The sequence below is a fragment of the Dasypus novemcinctus genome, chromosome 2 (assembly GCF_030445035.2).
Source record: "Dasypus novemcinctus isolate mDasNov1 chromosome 2, mDasNov1.1.hap2, whole genome shotgun sequence".
Lineage (NCBI taxonomy): Eukaryota > Metazoa > Chordata > Mammalia > Cingulata > Dasypodidae > Dasypus > Dasypus novemcinctus.
In genome coordinates, this window is record NC_080674.1 from 67,279,838 (window position 1) to 67,300,070 (window position 20,233).

The 20,233-nt window shown below is 41.2% G+C and overlaps 1 protein-coding gene across 2 annotated transcripts in view; it reads left to right on the plus strand.

The window, feature by feature from the left end:
* NLN (neurolysin) overlaps positions 1 to 20,233 on the plus strand; it is a 133,296-nt gene that overhangs the window by 23,614 nt on the left and 89,449 nt on the right. For both annotated transcript variants that reach the window (XM_004465564.5, XM_004465565.4), the window contains exon 2: positions 14,188 to 14,444. In XM_004465564.5, coding sequence (XP_004465621.1) covers positions 14,188 to 14,444 — 257 coding nt within the window. The remainder of the gene's footprint in view (positions 1 to 14,187; positions 14,445 to 20,233) is intronic.

Genomic DNA, 20,233 nt, shown 5'->3' on the forward strand with positions numbered 1-20,233 from the left:
AAACTTGTTACAGCTAAAATATAGCAAATATATATATATATACATACATGTAACTCTGGCAAATTTATTGAGTGCCCAGCATGTACCACAAATTATGTTTTGTTCAGAGTGTACGAAGATGACTAAGACAGACCTAGTCTCTGCTAGTCTATTAGAGTAGAGATAAGTAAATACTATTCAGTATAAGTGTTTTGGTCAGTATATGTGTAAGGTACTGTGGGAGCATAGAGGAAGGGTTTCTAAAACAGCCAGAGGTAGTCAAAGAAGGCTTCCTGGAGAAGGTGAAGTTTGAACTGAGATTTGAAAGATAAGTAAAAGATGACGTAGATGTTGTTCCTAAGGTGAGGGAGGAGAAAGGTGTTCCAGGCAGAGGGAAAAACACTGCAAAGGCTGAAGAGACCTTAACAGTTTGAGGGAGATGGAAAAGTAGTTCACTGTGCCCAGAGCATAGTTTTGAGGGAAAGGTGAGAGGAAGGAGCAGAACCAAGAGGACCTCATATTAGGTAAGTAGCTTGTACTTGATCCTGATGTCACTGCAAACTGATCCACTGAAGGAGAGTGCCACAGTCAGATTTACAGTTTTAGGGAGATTATTCTGCTGTCAACCTGGAGAATAGATTGGAAGGTATCCAGAAAGAGTCTCCTGGTTTCGGGCAACTAAGTGCATACTGGTCATCTTCTCTGAGATCAGAAATGCAGCAGGAGGAAAGATTTGGTTTTGGGCGAGAGAAGATGGTAAATTTAATTTTAGACATCCTGGATTTGAAGTGACCATTGGCTTCTAAAATGAGCTTTCCAATTGGCAAATAGATATATGGAATAAAACTCAAGTCTTTAGATTATGGATGGGATATGTAACCATACAAGTGGACCAAAACACCACAGGAAGAGAGCACAAAATGATAAGAGAAGAGGGCATAGAACTGAATCTAGAAGGGAAATCCAGAAGAAGGGTTAGATGATGAAAATTGTGAAGGAAACAGCCAGAGACATAGAATGAAAAAAGGGGTCATTATCACAGAAGGAGAAAGTTTCAAAAAGGAAGGAGTTAAAAATTAAAAAAAGGAGTGGCCAACATTGTCATATATCATACAAAAAAAAGTCATGACAGGTAAGTACTGAAAAATGTCATTGGGATTTAGAGATCATTGGGGATCTTGAGAGCAGTTTCCATTTAATATGAGGCCGGGGTCAGACTGAAGTAGGTTGAGAAGTGAATGAGAGTTTAGGATGTGAGGGTGGCAAGGGTAGACCACTCTGAAAAATCTGGGAGGTGAAGGGAAGAGGAAATTGGTGTCTAGTAAGGGAACCAGAATTAAGTTTTTGTGTTTTTGTTTTGTTTTATTTAGATGAAGAAACTTAAGCACACAAGCATATGCATATCTATAAAGAGGCTGTTTAAATGAGACATTTAAGATTCTGCTAAGAGAGATGATGTTTAATGGAGTGTTGAGAAAGAGATGGGATAAGACCCAAGCAGAGAGAATGAAATTGGCTTTGGACTCTTATACTGAGTTAGGAATTAAGTGGGAGAATGATATAGATACAGCTATGTTTGTCATAGGTGGGATGTCAAATTTCTGTCTGGGGCCTTAGCAATGTAGGTGGCAAGGTCAGCTAATGACAATAAAAGTAGAAATGTGGGAGGCTGGTCATAGTTGGAAATAATTGGCGTGGGGAATAGAGGCAGACCGTCATGAGTGGATTTTTCTGAAACCTTTAGAGTTCAGCTAAAATTAGAGATGGGTATATAATATCACCAAAACCCGTAACTTCTGTTCAGTACCTGGGGGTGTAAGAAGTAATAATGTGGCTGGTAAACAGGATCCTGGGCAGAGGTTTTAAGTTGGATGTGTATTTTAGTTTGTCAAGGAGGTGCTGAAGCAAAGTACTAGAAATGTGTTGGCTTTTATAAAGGAGATTTATTTGGGGTAAGAGCTTACAGTTCCAAGACTGTGAAAAATCCAAGTCAAGGCACCATACGAGGTGCTTTCTCACCCAAGTCAGCTGCTACGTGTTGAAGCAAATGGCAGGCGATCTCTCCCCGGTTTCTGCCTTCCTCTCTGGGCACTACCATCTCTCGGAGCGCAGCTGTCTGCAACCAGACATAGGGCTTCTTTCTCACCCGGCCTCCTCTCCCAGGCTCGGCTGCTCTGCTAGCTTCTGGATTTCAGCTGCGAGCTCTCAGGCAAATGGCTCATCTCTCCCCCAGGCCTCAGGTACTTGAGACTCCCCTTTGCGTGAATCAGCAAGAGGGCGGAGACTCGACCTGAGTCACACCTCACTAACTTAGTTCTATTTTTTTTTTTTTTTTTTTAGGTTCCAGTGCCTGGGCTTGAACCTGGGACCTTTATGTGGGAAGCTGGTGCTCAACCACTGAGCTACATCGGCTCCCCCAATTTGATTTTTTGTGTTTATTTGTTGTTTGTTTTGTTTTTAGGAGGTACCTGGGATCGAACCTGGGACCTTGTATGTGGAAAACAAACGCTCAGCTGCCTGAGTTACACCTGCTTCCCTGTTGTCCAATTTGACAGGGTCTCACAACCACAGGAATGGCTTTAGCTCACAAACATAATCTTTCTCTTTTTTGGAATTCATAAAAGGAAGGGTAGCTGGGTTTTTAGTGAAAGATGATTGAATTGATAAGGCCTATCCCCTGGCATTTGTGCAACACTGGAGCCCAGTCCTGTACCCCCTCCTGTACCATGAGGGGCCTCACATATGCATGGAGACCCATGCCTGTATCCAAACTCCAGCCACACTCTCCCTTACTCATTGCTACCCCTTGGTCTAAGAGTTACACCCATCAACGGTCCAGTTCACCCTCAGGAGAACAGACCCAGGAAGGAGGCCCACAGAGGCACTAGCATTCAGTTTCCTAGGACTCCAAGCATAATTGTTTGGCAGAGGCACATCCCACTGGCTCTTCAGTGGGGCTCTGTAAATTGCAGCAATTGCCCAGGTCTAAGGGCAGAGCTAATGAAGTAGCCTGGTAGAGTGGGAGAAAATAGAGGGATCAGAGGACTGGGGGACTGAAAGAGATGGAAAAATAAAAATCACAGTGTAGAGAACTGGGAGCTGGAAAAATAGAAGGTTGTGGTCAGCGAGTGGAATGTCAGAATTAATCATCTTTGAGGAGTATCTCTGAATAGTGGTAAGAGTAAGCATGCAAAGCAGGTCAAGAAACTGTAGGAGGGGAGCAGATGTGGCTTAAGTGATGAGTGCCTGTTTCCCACATGAGAGGTTCCAGGTTCGAGCCCCAGTGCCTCCAAAAAAAAAACAAACAAAAACAAAAAGACAAACTCAGTGGAGCCCGTGTGGCTCAGTGGTTGAACACTGACTTCCCACATAATACAAGGTCCCAGGTTCAATTCCCAGCCTTGGCACCTCAAAAAAAAAAAGAAACTGAAGGAAGTGGTATGATAGCTCATCTAGCCCTCACGCCCCCCAGGATGATTTTGGAGCATAGGATGGAGAAGACTGTATAACCAAGTCTTTGATAAATGTAAGAAAATGACAAAGAAGTCTGTTGACGCTAGCAACAAAGATGAGGGTTGTGTTACAGTATAATTTGGAAAACACATTGGGAAGCTAGGAGAAAGTTCACCCTGTCTCAGGGTCCCAAGGGAAAATGATTACACTTTCTAGGGCAGGCAGTATGCTGTGCAGGGATCCAGGCTTCAGTTAAGACAAAGTGGAAAAGACAGTGTTGTGTGATGAGGTTGAGGATGTAATCAAGTTTGCGTATCAGGAAAGAGATGGGGAATATAGGAGAGGCTTGCCAACTGGAGACACTTAACATTTGAGACAGTAGCAGGGATGTAAGGCATTAAAGAATACTCGAATCAGGAAGAAAACAGTCAGTTTACAAATATTTGATGTTAAGGGTGTAGGACCATGAACCTTTAGGTAAAATCTTGTGACCTGATCTCTATACTGGTAAACACAGTTAATAAATAAGATAAACTCTCAATTGTAAAATAATGGCTTTGTGAAATTTAAACAGTCTTGTAGGAAAGCCATGTCTGTATTTTAGTTCTGTTGTCAATGACTTTGGCCCTACTCACTCTGGAAAGAACTAAAAGTCCTTTCTACCACACACTAATGCTTTTGAAAATAGTGCTTACATCATATTTATTTCTCAGCATACTGTGAGGACTGAGTACTTTAGTACTATGCCTGGCAGGTGGGAACTATTCCTGAAATGACTCCTTCCTTTCTTCCTCTCTCCTTTCTTCTCTCCAAAGAAGACATCAAGTGAACTTCTGTGCACGTGGAAGGAGAAAGGGTGTCATGGAAGGGTAAGGCAGGGCTGCACAGCACACACGTTCTGTCGGGGAATTTCAGGAAGGAGATGATCTGTAGTATAGCGCTGTCCTTTAGAACTTTCTGTGATCATGGAAATGTTCTCTAGCTGGGCTGTCCAATGTGGTAGCCACTTGCCACATGTGGAATTAAGGAACTGAATTTTTAGATTTTCTTTGCTTTTAATTAGCTTAAATTTAAATGACCACATGGGCTAGTGTATTGAACTGCAAAGTCTCATGGATAAGGTGCCTCTGGACTTCAAGGTAGGAATGGGCTAAGTGCTGAAAGGAGCAAATAAGCTCAGCAAAGGGCGTGGCTGGGCTTCAGCATTTGCAAAATCCCAAATGAAGAAGCCCATGTATGCCCTGATGAAAGGATCCTGGATTTAAGCAAATGAAGAAGCCCATGTATGCCCTGATGAAAGGATCCTGGATTTAAGCTCTGGTCTGTAGAAAGAGGGAGACTTAGTCAAATCAATGGCTGGAAAAGACAACTATTCAGTAGGAATCAAGATTAGAGAGGATTGCCTCTGATGAAAGAGCCAAACAAGAAACAATTAAAATAATTCAGCTATTACATCATATTTTATTTAAACTTTTACAGGATGTAGCAGTTTGCTATAGTTATGAATTCCAAAAATAAATATTGGTTTATATTTGTAATCTGGTCTGTACCTGGGCATGATTAAGTTATGATTAGGACTTTGACTGGACCACATCATTAGGGTATTGAGTCCCCCACCCTTGATGGGCAGGGACTCACAGATAAAAGGCATGGCAAAGGACAGAGTTGGGGGTTTCTGATGTTGGAGCTTTGATGTTGGAGTTTGATGCTGAAGTCTTAAGCTGGAGCCCCAGGAAGTCAGCATGTGGAGGAAAGAGAAGCAAGCCCCATGAAGACAGAACCTGAGCGAGGAGAAGATCACAGAGGAGTAGAGACGGCTCCTTACACGGCAGAAACCCCAGGGAGAAAGACAGAGCTGTTCAACTGATAGTCTACTGCTGACCTCGTGGAGAGAGGCAAAGTCTGGAGAGGTTCATAGTCTGCAGCTGGCATTGTGGAGGAAACAGAGGAGCTGAGCCCAAAGGAACCCAGGAAGCTTGAACCCTCACAGACGTCAACAGCCATCTTGCTCCAACATGTGGAAATAGACTTTGGTGAGGGAAGTAACTTATGCCTTATGGCCTGATATCTGTAAGCTCCTACCATAAATAAATGCCCTTTATAAAAACCAACCAATTTCTGGTATTTTGCATCAGCACAACTTTGACTGACTAATACACAGGAATTCCAGGATGGATTGATATAACGTAGCCTTCAATTGTAGCTTGTAGAGTGAGGGACGAAACGGGGTCCCTGTTCAGGGACGAGCGGGGTCCCGTTGTGGGACGAGAGGGGTCCCTGGCGTGGGGAAGAAAGCCTCGTACGGCCACTGAGGCTTCCCTCGGGGGCTCCTAAGGCGTGGAGGGCGCACAACCCAGGAAGAAGTCACGGAGACAGGCTGATGGCACAAGTCTGGTTTATTGTGGAGGGGGATGCAGATTTACAGGATTGGGGAGTGGTGTGGCAGGTTCTGATTGGCTAGGGCAAATGCTGTTTCCATATGAGGCAATGTTCTGGCATTGGGCTAGTGATTGGCCAGTAGAGTATGTGCTAACTCTTGATAGGCTGAAGCTGTTGCTGGGCAAACAGCGTACTAAGAGATTAGGTTTAAGAGAGGGGGGAGGGGAAGTGAGAGCTGGGCTAGGCGGGAGATAGGAAGGGGGAGGGCGGTGCCGGCTAGCCTTAGCAGCAAAGGCCTAGTCAGGCGTGGTCACCTTGTCTAGGCCCAGTGGGCAGAGGCGGTGTCACCTCTTGCTGCACTGTTTGCCACTGAGGCAAGCCGGGTGCCCCTCCTCCCACAGTAGAGAAACAGTAGTTCCAAAGCAGATACTGGAAATACTTGCCAAGTATTTCAAAGAATTAGGGCAAATTTGAGGAAATGCCATGTAAACCATATAATAGAACTCAGTAACATCATGGGGGGGAAATGGGGGCATGGAAAAAATGTAATTTTGGGAGAAATGGAAATTATGACATTTTATGTAATGGAGTTTCAGTCTAGATCTGGCTTTAATAGAACACATTTCACTGTATGAATACTGATGGTGATGAAGGAAGCTGATGTTGCTGTAATGTTTTAGCAATATCAATTCCATCCTGTTTCAAGTATTTAATGAGCAGCTACTGTGTGCTCAGCAGTGTGTAGTGGGTTGGAGGTTGGTGACAAAAGAAATGTGCAATGATCAATGCTCTTGAGAAAATCCCAGTTTCACTTAGGATCCAAAACAACTAATTGAACAGATAGATGACAGTAATTGAAACAGCTAAATGGATGACATGTGAAAGGTAACAGAATCTCCTATCTGGGTCAACTGGAATGGTCAGACTTGATGGTAGGAAATAGTGACTTCCAGTAAATCAAAACATTTTGGAAAGTACATCCCATAAAATGCTTTGCAAAAGTTTCAAGAAAATAATTAACTCAGGAAACTGACATGCTCATTTGTCCAAATGATATTTTGCAATCAGTATCTATGCAGCTTGCTTTGTTTGCTTAAGCATTTCATTTCTTTTTTGGATACAGGAGACAATAGCCCTAACAAATGCACATTCTGTCAATTCCAGACAATTTTGTCTTATTTCTTGGTCAGAAAGTTCACAGAGTTGTATTTTGAAAAGTGATTTAAAGACAGAGGAGACAATAAAGTGCAGTGGGGGCAGAAATAATAAAGAGCCTAGAAGTTTGTAAAGAAGAAAAAGTCAAGAAACAGATGATAGAAATCTCAGATTTGATCCAGATTTTCATTATCAAATAATCGCATGCACTAACTCCTGTAGAGAAAAACAGGATCATACTGCATTGCCTACATTTTCACTTTTGAAGCTCTCCATTGCAAAAGGTCCATAAAAAATCCTAACTAGAGTTTCAAGGGTACAAGCACAGCTGCTATTAATAGAAAGACTGCAAGTGTACTGGTTATCCTAACCAGGTGCAGTTCTCCAAGACTGCAGAGGCACTGAAGGGGAAGAAGAGAGGTATATCAGCATCCTAAGCCTTGGATGAACTGAAATGTGACAAAGGGGAAGAGGAGAGATACTCAGTAAAATGAAGGTGGAAGAAGAAAAACATAGATAATGCAGATCAGAAAATGACCAATCAAAATGCCTTAGTTAGAAGTTTAAGGGGGAAGCGGACTTGGCCCAATGGATAGGGCATCCACCTACCACATGGGAGGTCCATGGTTCAAACCCCGGTCCTCCTTGACCCGTGTGGAGCTGGCCCATGCGCAGTGCTGATGCGCTCAAGGAGTGCCCTGCCACGCAGGGGTGTCCCCCGCGTAGGGGAGCCCCACATGCAAGGAGTGCTCCCCGTAAGGAGAGCCACTCAGCGCAAAAGAAAGTGCAGCCTGCCCAAGAATGGCACTGCACACACGGAGAGCTGACCCGGCAAGATGATGCAACAAAAAGAAACACAGATTCCTGGTGCTGCTGATGACAGAAGCGGTCACAGAAAAACACTCAGCGAATGGACACAGAGAGCAGACAACTGGGGTGGGGAAAGAAATAAATAAGAAATAAATCTTTTAAAAAAAAAAGTTTAAGGGACTCCTTGTCTCCACTTTTTTTCTTTGGTAACAAAAATTTAAAATTCTGAAAGGAATTAAGATAAAATTCCAGAATGCTGAGAAAAGAAGATAATAAGATAAAGTTAATGTTTCCATTGACCCATGAAACCATACTTGCTAACTTTTGTTCCTTTCTCTTTATCCCTTCCATGTTCAGGGAATAATATTGTGTTAAAGGAGGGTAGCTTTGTATTAGTTATAACAAACCGTGCAAGAGTGATCAGGGGAATATCTGTCCAGTCAAGGCAGCAGTGTTGACATTTTGTATCAGTTTGAGTTATAATCAGGTATGCTGTGACCAAACACTCTCGACCTTTTTTGGTAAATATTTGAAAATAAATGAAAAACCAGTTGAAGTCATCTTATCCATGGAGTGTTTGAAGTAATTTTTCTTTCAAAGCCGTTTAGTAATAATGAAAGTTCATCCATTTTCAATAGTTTGTGCTAAGAGGAGTGTTGAGGAGAGCAGGGTATTCAAATACAGAATACAAATATGGTCCTAGGGAAGCGGACGCGGCTCAACTGATAGAGCGTCTGTGGCTCAACTGATAGAGTGTCTGTCTACCACATAGAGGGTCCAGGGTTCAATCCCCAGGGCCTCCTGACCCGTGTGGTAAGCTGGCCTGTGCGCAGTGCTGCTGTGCACAAGGAGTGCACCTCGCACAAAAAAGCTCAGCCTGCCCAGGAGTGGCGCCGCACACACCAAAAGATGACACAACAAAAGAGATGCAGTTTCTGCCGGATGATGCAAGCAGACGCAAAAGAACACACAACGAATGGACACAGAGAGCAGACAATGGGGAGAGAAATAAATAAAATAAATCTTTTAAAACAACAAAAAACAAATACAGAAGTCCTATGTTTCAGTCCTTGTTCTTCCACTTAGTATTCATGACTCAGTAATCCCATGGGGAGCCTCTTCACCTGTACTGGGACTTCCTTGGATGCACAATCAGTCATGGGTTTGGCTGACTCCTTAGGGGCCTCAATTCTGTGCATCCTGGAGGGGCTGCTGAGAAGAATTGTTTTAGAAATTTTCTGCCAACTTCACATCCCTATTATTTTATGCCACCCTCCAGCATGTAAGACCCACTAGTCATCCATCATTTCCTATCCTCTGACCACAATTTTTTTTTTTCCTGTGCTCATTCCTTTATCAGTTTTCATTCCTTTATCCGTTAGGATTCTATGTGACGTGAATAATATAAAACCACAAACTGGTTTCAAAACAAAGGAGATTCATGGACTCATATAACTGGAAAATCCAGCTCTAGGCCAGGTTTCAGGATTAGTATATCTCAGAGCTCAATGATATCATTAAATATTTTGTTTCCTTCCTTTTTTCTGCCATTCACAGTGTTTATTTTATCTTAAGTCAAGTTCTACTCTTTTTCATAGGATAGCTACCAGCTGCAATAAAAAATAAAAGCTTGCTCATTTACAGTCAGTGATGAGACCCCCTTCTCTCACAGCATTCCAATCCAATCAAGAGTTCTGGGTGTAGGAGCAGCCACCTTCAAAAAACATGGACTTTGTAGGGAATGAATGGGTTTGGGAAGAAAATGCATCTATAGTTAGATCAGCACTTCTCCACCACGTATACCTTCAAAAGCACACACGTTTAGTGTGTTTAGGCTCACTATCTGCGTTCACCATTCCATACCCAGCTCCTGGTATCTTCTCCCAACCACCTGGTTGGTCCCCTCCATTCCTTGAAGACTTTGATTCCTCATCAGTCTTCTTTCTACTCCCAGCTCCAGCAATCAAGCTTCTGACTCCAGTCTTCGCATAGACAGTTCATAGAATTCTCAACTCTTGGTTTCTTGTGCTCTTCAGCTTCTTTACATCAGCAATCACCAATCCAATACCCTGGATCTTGGCATACTGCTTAGCAACTTTTGAACTTTTAAATTGAAACACCTCATATTTTATTTTACTATACCCACTCCCATTTTGCCTGTTTTATCTCTTTTACTGAAAATATAGGCTCTCTTCCTATCAAAAATAAATTACACTGCACTTGCTTTATGTCTCCTTTCTTCCTACCTCATTAGGGAGCTTCCTGTACATATCATTTAGTAATTAATTGGAAAAATGATTTCAAGTGAAATCATAAAAATGATATTCTTAAATATTATATTCAATTTTAGAACATAAATATGTATTTATTCACAAATCTTTTGATGTAACTCCAGCACCTTTTTGTTAAGTATGTATCAGTTGATTGGCATTCATCACTGTCCTTCTTGCACAAACTACACTTAAAATGCATCATCTTTGATTTCCAATTTCAGTTTCTTAAGAGTGGAGAAGGAACTCAAAGATACACCTGAGTAGTCTTAATTCAGAAACCTTCTAAATCTTCCTGGTTCTCGTCCCAATATTTTATAACTGTTTTTAACTGTCTTTTTTTGTATTTCCAAAACATTTTACCTATCCTATAAAAAACAAATCCCTCCTTTTGCGTACATTTAAACAGGTAATTATTTAAATTACATGGTGTGGTTACAAGGTTAGCAGGTATAAACAGATTCTGGAACAGACATGACCCAGGGTAAGTATATAACTCAACTAGCAGAAGAAGAAATGTGAAAATGTATTAGAAAGTAGTCGCAACTAGTATATTTTACAGAAGATAGATGTTAGTTACTATAAAGAGACAGTTAAGGGCGTCAATATTCAGGTCTCTCCTTTCTTAAAAATTCATTCCTTCTGGGAGTGGGTGTAGATTAAGTGTTTGAGCACCTGCTTCCCATGTTCAAGATCCCAGGTTGGTTCCCTGGTACCTCCTAAAAACAAAACAAACAAATGGAAAACAAGGTCCTGGGTTCAATCCCCAGTACTTCCTAAAAAAAAAAATGCATTCTTGTATGCCTCAACCCCTTCCAGTTACATTGCTGTAGCTCTCCTCATTTTCATAGCCTGATCTATAGAGAATTGCTTAGGTGCACTCTCCAGTTCTTGACTTTCTTCTTACTCCTCATTTGTAGGAATCCAACTTCCACTCCTACCACTCCACCATAACTGCTCTTACCAGAGTCATCAATGACATTCCTGTTGCTAAATCCAGTGAAGACTCTTCAATCATATTTTCCCCCTCCTACTCCCCCTCCCCCACCCTGCTGTTTTTGCTGTCTGTCCATTTACTGTGTGGTCTTATGTATCTGTTTCTCTTTTTGTCATCTCTTCTCGTTTTCGTCCTCTAGAATTCATCGGGACTCTATCCTGGGGACCTCTGATGTGGAGAAAGGTTCCCTGTCAGTTGTACTACCTCAGTGTCTGGTCTCTGCTGCGCTTCACTTTGACTCCCCTTCATCTCTCTTTTGTTGCATCATCATCTTACTACGTGACTCACTTGGGCAGGCGCTGGCTCACCACACGGGCACTCGGCTCCCCATGTGGGCACTGGCTCACCATGCAGGCACTCACATGGGCACTCGGCTCACCATGCAGGCACTTGGTTCTCCATGCAGGCACTCAGCTTACCGCACTAGCTCACCACACAGGCACTAGCTCACCACACAGACCCTCACGCAGGCACTTGGTGTGCCATGCAGGCACTCAGCTTGCCACATGGACACTCGGCTCGCCACATGGGCACTCAGTTTGCCACACAGGCACTGGCTTGCTGCACAGGCACGCTTTCTCTTCTTTTTTTTCACCAGGAGACTCCAGGGATCAAACCCGGGTCCTCCCATATGGTAGGCGGAAGACTTAGCACTTGAGCCACGTCTGCTTCCCTCTGCGGTCATTCTTGATACCTGTACATTTGTTAACTATTAGTCATTCCCTCCCTTTTTCAATACTTGCTTTTCACAACTTCTTAGAACCCATCCTCGCTAGCTTTTGCTTTTCCTTCACTATTACTCTGGTTAGAGCCTACTTCTCTTCTCACTCTGCATACATCCTTGAGGAAATTCATCCACCCTGTAATTCAATTACCATTTAATATTGATGAATTCCACTTACATGTGCCACAGCCACTTCAAACATGGCATGTCCAAACTTGAATTTGTCTCCCCCCACCCCCCAATCAAAGCCCCTTCCCCCTTCTACATACCCTGTATCAGCAAAGGGCAATCACCATCCATGCATCCAGTTCCAAGCCTGAAACCTGGATATCATCCTTAATTCCCTCACTCCCCCTCCTCCCATATCCATTCACTCACCAAGTCCTTTTGATTCTGCCTCTTTAATTTATCTCCTACATCACTCTAATTCACCCTATTTCCTAGTTCAGTCTACCATCATCTTCTCCTCCCCACCAAGGTGGCTCCCTCATCCATTTGTTTGTTGTTTTTGCTCATTGTTTGTGCTTGTTGTCTGCTTGGTTTTTTTCTTTAGGAGGCACCAGAAACCGAACCTGGCATCTCCCATGTGGAAGGCAGACACTCAACTGCTTGAGCCACATCCGCTCCCTGCTCATTTGTTTTTCCTTGTTGTCTGCTCGTTGTATATTTGTCCTCTTTAGGAGGCACCTGTAACTAAACCTAGGACCTCCCATGTGGGAGATGGGTGCTCAACTGCTTGAGCCACATCGCTCCCCCAATCTACCATCATCTTACGCCCCAGTTACAGTAAAAACTTCCCTCTAGAATGATCTCCCTGTTCCAAACATTTCAGCTCATTGTAGTGTAAAATGCACAGCGTATCATATCTCTCACTTAATTAAAACCCTTCGATGGTCCACCTGTTAACCTTCAGAATAAGATTGAACTCTTTAATCATTCCCAAGGCTCTTCATTTTCTAATCCCTACTTACCTTTTTTGCCTCCCCTCTCCTTACAGTGTTAGCCCTTTGGATAATCACTATACATTATTCAGATCTCAGCTAACTCCATGTTGCTTCTAGAAAATTTTCCTTGACATCACTCCTCCCCTCTGTATAGAGTGCTCTCTACTTACCCCTACATATAGCGCTCACTCAGTATAGTAGAATTGCCTATTTATTCATTTGTCTTCTCCCCGGACACACTATGTGCTCATAAATACTTGTTGAGTGAATGACTTTACTAGTCAGTTAGGCCCTCTGAGCCTCCTCTGTGGAGAGAGAATTAGGTTCATAAGATTGCTTGGGGTCTTATAAGATAATAGGAATGGCATTTAGCGTAGCGGTTAAGAGCATGGTTCTAGAGCCATACGGCCTGGTTTTCAATTTTAGCTCCTACCCCATAAGAAGCTGTATGACCTTGGGCAAGTTATTTCACTTCTCTGTGCTTTAGATTTCCTCTTTACTAAAATGAGAATAACCACAGTATCCACCTCATGAAGTTGTTGTGAGGACTAAAATGAATTAATACAAGAAAAGTGTTTAGAACAGTGCCTGATCATGCAATAAGTGTTAGCTATTAATTATAACATACTTTATAAGCTATAAAATAATATATATGTAAGGTATTAATGTTACTAGTTTGAGTGTTTTAATGGGGTAAAGGAATAGTGTCCTTTTTTTTTTTTTTAATTAGAGAACTTGTGGGTTTACAAAACAATCATGCATAAAATAAGGCTTCCCGTATACCATTCATATTTTTAAAACACCTTGCATTGATGTGGTACATTTGCTACAACTGATGAAAGTACAATTTTTTGTAATTGTACTATTAGCTTTAATTCAAGGTTTAACTTAGGGTTCAGTGTTTATGTAGTTCAGTTCCATGGATTTTTTTTTTTTATTTTTTATTCTATTACCATATATACATACAAGCTAAAATTTCTTTTTTCTTTCAGGATAATACCACAGAAATCTTAAATTCAAATTGCCATTCTTGATTTATATGAAATTTTGGTTATAAAAAAACAACAATTGGTGTTCAGCATTAAAAAAAATCTTTGAAAATTCTTCCTTGCTAACCCCAAAATATCTTTGAGTTTAAAAATAACACAGGAAAACATTTAAATAAGAAAGATTAGCTCATTTAATTTATTAAGGACAATTATTATGTCTCTGATGCCTAATTTTATTTTTCTATATAAATATATAAAAAATTCAGTGATTGGAAATTATGATTTTGGTTCAAACACTCTTCAAGAAAAATAGAAACTATAAGAACATTTAGTTTTGTGCATATGTGCTCACCTGGAATAAATTTGCTCTGTTTTTTTTTTTTTAAGTCCTTTTTAATCTAAAATTTAATTAGATAATACACATTCGTTTGTTGAAGTTGAATTAGGACAGAAGTCTCTAAATTATTCTTTTTCTGATTCTTTTTAGAGTTGGTGGTTCCAGAATTTTACTCAGAATGACTTTAGGAAGAGAAATGTCTCCTCTTCAGGCAATGTCTTCTTATACTGCAACTGGCAGAAATGTTTTACGATGGGATCTATCACCAGAAGAAATTAAAACAAGAACTGAGGAGCTGATTGTGCAGACCAAACAAGTGTATGATGCTATTGGGATGCTTAACATTGAGGAAGTAACTTACGAGAACTGTTTGCAGTCATTGGCAGATGTGGAAGTGAAGTATATAGGTGAGTAGAATGCAAAAACACATCAATATTTAATTTTGTGGGCATGAAAACCTATTTCACACTTCCTGGCTTAGCAGTCAGCTTTGCAATTTTATAAGAGATTGATTTTTACATAATGGTTAATTGCTTAGTATTAGATTACCTAAGATTTTTTTTAAAAACAAAAAAACCTTATGTTGACAAGGTGCTATAAAATGTATATGCTTATTTCACTGCTTTCTGGAGAGCATTTTGACAGAACTTCATACTCTAGCCCAGTAATTCCACATCTACACATGTATTCTTAGGAAATAATTAAAGAACAGGCAAAATTTGTGCATAAATTTATGTATAAATAGGGACTCTATCATAGCAAAACCTTGGGAATCCCTAAATTCAAGCAACAGAAAGGTTAAGTAAGTAATGATACATTCAGCCTCTGTAATAGCATGTTGCCATTGAAATGACACAGAAACACATTCAGATCATTATTTAATGGTAGAGAAAAAAAGGATACAGAAGAAAAGTAAAAGAAACTACCCAGATTTTAATAATGGTTAATATCTTGAGTGGTAGGTTTATGGTTTTTTTTTTACTTTCCTCTTTATGCTTTATTTAAATTTCCTCATTTCCTACACTGAACATCCATTGTTTTTATAATGCATGTCTTAGGCCCTTTGCGTTATAAGGAATGAAAAGTCCTTAATGTACCTGTAATGAATGGACTTTTTTTGAGAGGGGGAGGATGGTTAACAACAGGAGTTTATCAGCTCGCAGTTTCAGAAGCTGGGACAAGTCCAAATTTGAGGTGATGCTTTCTCCAGGAAGACTGTGGTATCGTGGGGCTGGCGTTGGCAATCCTTGGGTTCCTCGGCTTTTCTGTCATATGGCAATGCCCATGGTGGCAGCTTCTCCTTTCCCTCTGGGTCCCGTTCACTTCCAGCTTCTTGTTTTTCTATGACTTCTCTCTGTGGCCTTCTTTATAGGGTCTCCAGCAACAGGAGTAATACCCATCCTGATTCAGGTGGCCACATCTTAGCTAAAACTGACCTCATCAAATGGTCCTATTTAAGACGGGTTCACACCCACAGGAACAGATTAAGTTTAAGAACATGTTTTTCTGGGGAACCTAACTCCAAACCACAACACTTTGAAATAAGGGCTGTATCCCCATAAGTTTTTAGCCAGGGTATGTTATATGCACGATGTCTTTATGCATGCTTACTTTGGGCAGGATACAGGGACGATGCAAAGAGAAGGAAGTGCTTGTATAGTAGAGATAAGGAACAGTTAAAGAAGTTGTATTAGTCAGGTTTCTCAAGGGAAACAGAGCCTACAGGAGATATCTATAAATCATAAAAGATTTGTAAAATTGAGGATTGGGTATATTTTGTAGAATAATTATGGCCGTATAATCTTGACTGCATATCCAGGCTTTATAGGATATAGGATAGCTGAGGAACTGCAGCTCATAAACACTTGTAGATGCATTTTGGAATTTGGAAGATTGTCCAGGTCATCTCATTGCCTCCACCAATCCCTGAACACCAAGAATTCTCTACCCTGTGTTCCCACCATAATAGGGACTTGGCTTCCTCTCATATCTCTGCATTTCTGTTTCGGTTTCTGCCTCTGCCAATTGCTTCACTCTCATTACTGTCCACTAAATCTTGTTACAAGTCCTAAGTTTAAACTCCTGGAAAAAAGGTTTGGTTGATCTCGTTAGTCAAAGGCCAAGGTATGGGGAAAACAGTTTGGCAGTTTCTTAGAAAGTTAAACATAGGGAAGCAGAGTTGTCTCAACTGATAGAGCATCCGCCTAACACATGGGAGGTCCAGGGTTCAAACCTAGGGCCTCCTGACCCGTGTGGAGCTGGCCCATGCGCAGTGCTGATGTACGCAAGGAGTGCCATGCCACACAGGGGTGTCCCCTGCATAGGGGAGCCCCACACGCAAGGAGTACACCCCATGAGGAGAGCTGCCCCACGCGAGAAAAGAGCAGCCTGCCCAGGAGTGGTGCTGCACACACACACAGCTGACGCAGCAAGACGATGTAACAAAAAAGAGACCCAACTTCCCAGTGCCACTGACTAGAATATAAGCGGATACACAGTGAATGGACACAGAGAGCAGACAACAGGGTGGGGGGAAGGGGAGAGACATAAATTTAAAAAATAAAAATAAAAAAAAGAAAGTTAAACATAGAATTACCATATGATCCAGCCATCCCTTTTCCTAGATACATACCCAGAAGAATTGAAAACAGGAACTTGAACAGATATTTGTATACCAGTGTTAGTAGCATTATTCACGACAGCCAAAAGGTGAAAGCACAAGTATCTGTCAACAAATAAATGAATAACAATGTGGTCTACATATGTGATGGAATATTACTCAGCCATAAAAAGGAATGAAGTTCTGATATAGGCAACAATATGGATGAACCTTGAAGACATAATGTTGAGTGAAAGAAGCCAGACACAAAAGACAAATATTGTATTATCTCATTGATATGAAATAATTAGAATAAGCAAATTCAGAGAGTCAAAAATTATAATATAGGCTACTAGGAGTCTAGGGTTGGGGTAGGGAATGGGGAGCTAATGCTTAATTGGTACAGAGTCTCTGTATGGGATACTGGAAAAGTTTTAGACATATATTGTGTGATTCCACTCACATGAAGTACCTAGAATATGCAAATTCATAGAGACAGAAAGTAGATTAGATTACAGGTTACCACAGGCCAGATGAGGGTGATAAGGGCTTTGAAATGGGAAGTTATTGCTCAACGGGTACAGAATTTCTGTTTGGGGTGATAGAAAGGTTTGAGTAATGGATGGGGGTGATGATAGTACAATATTAAGAATGCAATTAATGTCACTGAATTATGCACATGAAAGTGGTTAAAATGGGAAGTTTTGTATTGTATGTATGTTACCACAAGAAAAATTCAGGGGAAAAAAGAAATCAAAAGGGTGTTGTTGGTTTCTAATCAGCAGAGCTTGAGCTTTTCCAGCAGGCAGCTTCATGTGCCTCTCTCGCCCTATGTATGATTTGTCCTTCCATCAGGTGCTCACATCTTCAGTCACTTATGGCAAGATGGTGGGCCAGCCTGGTAATGTATGCATTTGACAAATATAAAAATCAGTGGGGTGAAACAAAGAAAGCAGACTTTAAAGAAATCATTATTTTAAATTCTGGGTTCCCTCTACCCCAATAATAAATCTTTTGAATATCCTTTTATTTTTGTAATATTTGTTCCTGCTCTCCCATAAATACATCTTTGTGGGCTAATCAGTATTTAGAATTTGGGAATAGATTTCGTCGAGACTAACTTTCTCTTCTCTTTGCACGTTTTCAGAGTTCATTATGCCTCCTGCAATAGCTGTTAAAGCCCCGTTTGTCTAGTTTCAGGTCCTGGGCATTGTTAGTAGCCTGGCAGGGAGAGCACAAGTTGGCTTCCAGGTCTTTGTGGCAAAGGAAGGAAGGAAACGGTTTTTAGCATTATTGTTTGTTTAAGAATATGTTTCCAATTTTAGGTTTATATATTTTATGTTGTTCAAGTTCTTGAGCAATTTTGATTCTTTCTTACTATCTTTTTGAGCAAATTTTAAAAAATAAATGTTAACTATAAACAAAATGCTACATGTATTAAATTTTAAATCTTCTTTACTTATTCAAGGGACATTAAATTATATATTAAATCAAATCTTAAAACATAATTACCTAATGTGATGGTTAAGTTCATGAGTCAACCTGTCTAGGTTTTGGTGTCCCTTTCTGTGGTCAAGCAAGCACTGGCCTGATGGTTACTGTGGGGGTAATTCACGGATTGAGATCATTAGTCAGTTGGTTGCCTCTGTGGCTGATCACATTTACAGTCAACAAAGGAAATTGCCTTCAGCAATCAGAGTAGTCTCATCTAATCATTTGAAAGCCTTAAAGGGAGAACTGATGATTTCAGCAGTCAGAAAGATTTTCTGCCTCTACTTCAGCCTGCCAGCTTCTCCTAAGGAAGTGAGGAAGCCAGGAAGCCATGCAAATCTTCATCGGAGTTCTTAACTTGCAGCCTGCTCTGCAGAATTCAGACTTGCCATTCCCTACAGTTTCATGAAACAATTCCTATAATACGCCTCTTACGTATATTCTCTTTCCCTTGAGAACCTTACTTTACCTATTTTGATTTTTTTAAGTACACATCATAGATTTATTAAGATATTTAATGTCAATGTTTTTTGTTGTTTTTTAATTATGGCTTTATCTGTAACAGTGTTTTAAGAGGACTGCCATGAGTGAGGTAGCTTGTTTAACTCCACAGATTCTTGGTATGTAAAGGAGAGCTCTTCTGTCCCCTATATGTCATATGGATAAATTTTATCTGTTTACGTTATTTTCAAAGTACTGAATATAATAAAATAAAAATGCATTCATTGTAACAGCATAACCAAAATCATCAAATATAAATCATACTCATCTTTGTTGTTTTTTTAATTAAGCATTCAGTTCCTCAGTTTCTTTCTATTTTTTATTTTTTATTTATTTCTCCACCCCCTCGTCCCCACCCTGCTGATTGTCTGTTCTCTGTGTCCATTTGCTGTGTTCTTCTTTTTGTCCGCTTCTGTTGTTGTCAGCAGCACGGGAATCTGCATCTCTTTTTGTTACGTCATCTTGCTGCATCATCTCTCCGTGTATGCAGCGCCATTCTTGGGCAAGCTGCACTTTCTTTCGTGCCAGGCGGCTCTCCTTACGGGGCGCACTCCTTGGGCATGGGGCTCCCCTAATGCGGGGGACACCCCTGCGTGGCACGGCACTCCTTGTGCACATCAGCACTGCGCAAGGACCAGCTCCACACGGGTCTAGGAGACCTGGGGTTTGAACTGCAGACCTGCCATGTGGTAGACAGATGCCCTATCCACTGGGCCAAGTCTGCTTCCGATACTAATCTTTGTTTTATAGCATGGATTATTTTACTGGCATAAGAAATTTTTTGCCCAGTTAACATCAAAATACAAATGTATGAAATACCTAAGAAGCTGCTTACTGGAGGTCTCTTCTGAGATTTCTGGGAATCATGGAATTCTCTGAAACTCTTTTGAATTTTTATGTTTACATGAATGTGCACATTTGGGGGAGGGATGTGATCCATAACTTTGATTTGATTCTCTAAGGAGTCTGTAGTTATGAAAAAAAAAATGGAGTTAAAAACTCCTATTCAAAACAAACTCCATTCCTCTAAATTGGTCTGCTTGTTCTTAAACATTTTTTGTCTCTGCAAGCCTCTGTGTTTGCAGTCTCTATCTCTCCACCCCTTACTGAACCTGTCCTCTTTTTTTTTTTTAAAGATTTATTTATTTTTATTTAATTCACCCCCCTCCCCCGGTTGTCTGTTCTCTGTGTCTATTTGCTGCGTCTTATTTCTTTGTCCGCTTCTGTTGTCATCAGCGGAACAGGAAGTGTGGGCGGCGCCATTCCTGGGCAGGCTGCACTTTCTTTCGCGCTGGGCGGCTCTCCTTACGGGCGCACTCCTTGCATGTGGGGCTCCCCTACGCGGGGGACACCCCTGCGTGGCAGGGCACTCCTTGCACACATCAGCGTTGTGCATGGGCCAGCTCCACACGGGTCAAGGAGGCCCGGGGTTTGAACCGCAGCCCCCCCATGTGGTAGAAGGACGCCCTAACCACTGGGCCAAGTCCGTTTCCCTGAACCTGTCCTCTTGCCTTGCCCATTTTCTAAGGCCCAACCTAATTAATCTTCTCCATAAAGCATTACCTAGTACCTGTACACTTGGTTGTTGCTGTCTTTAAAGTATTG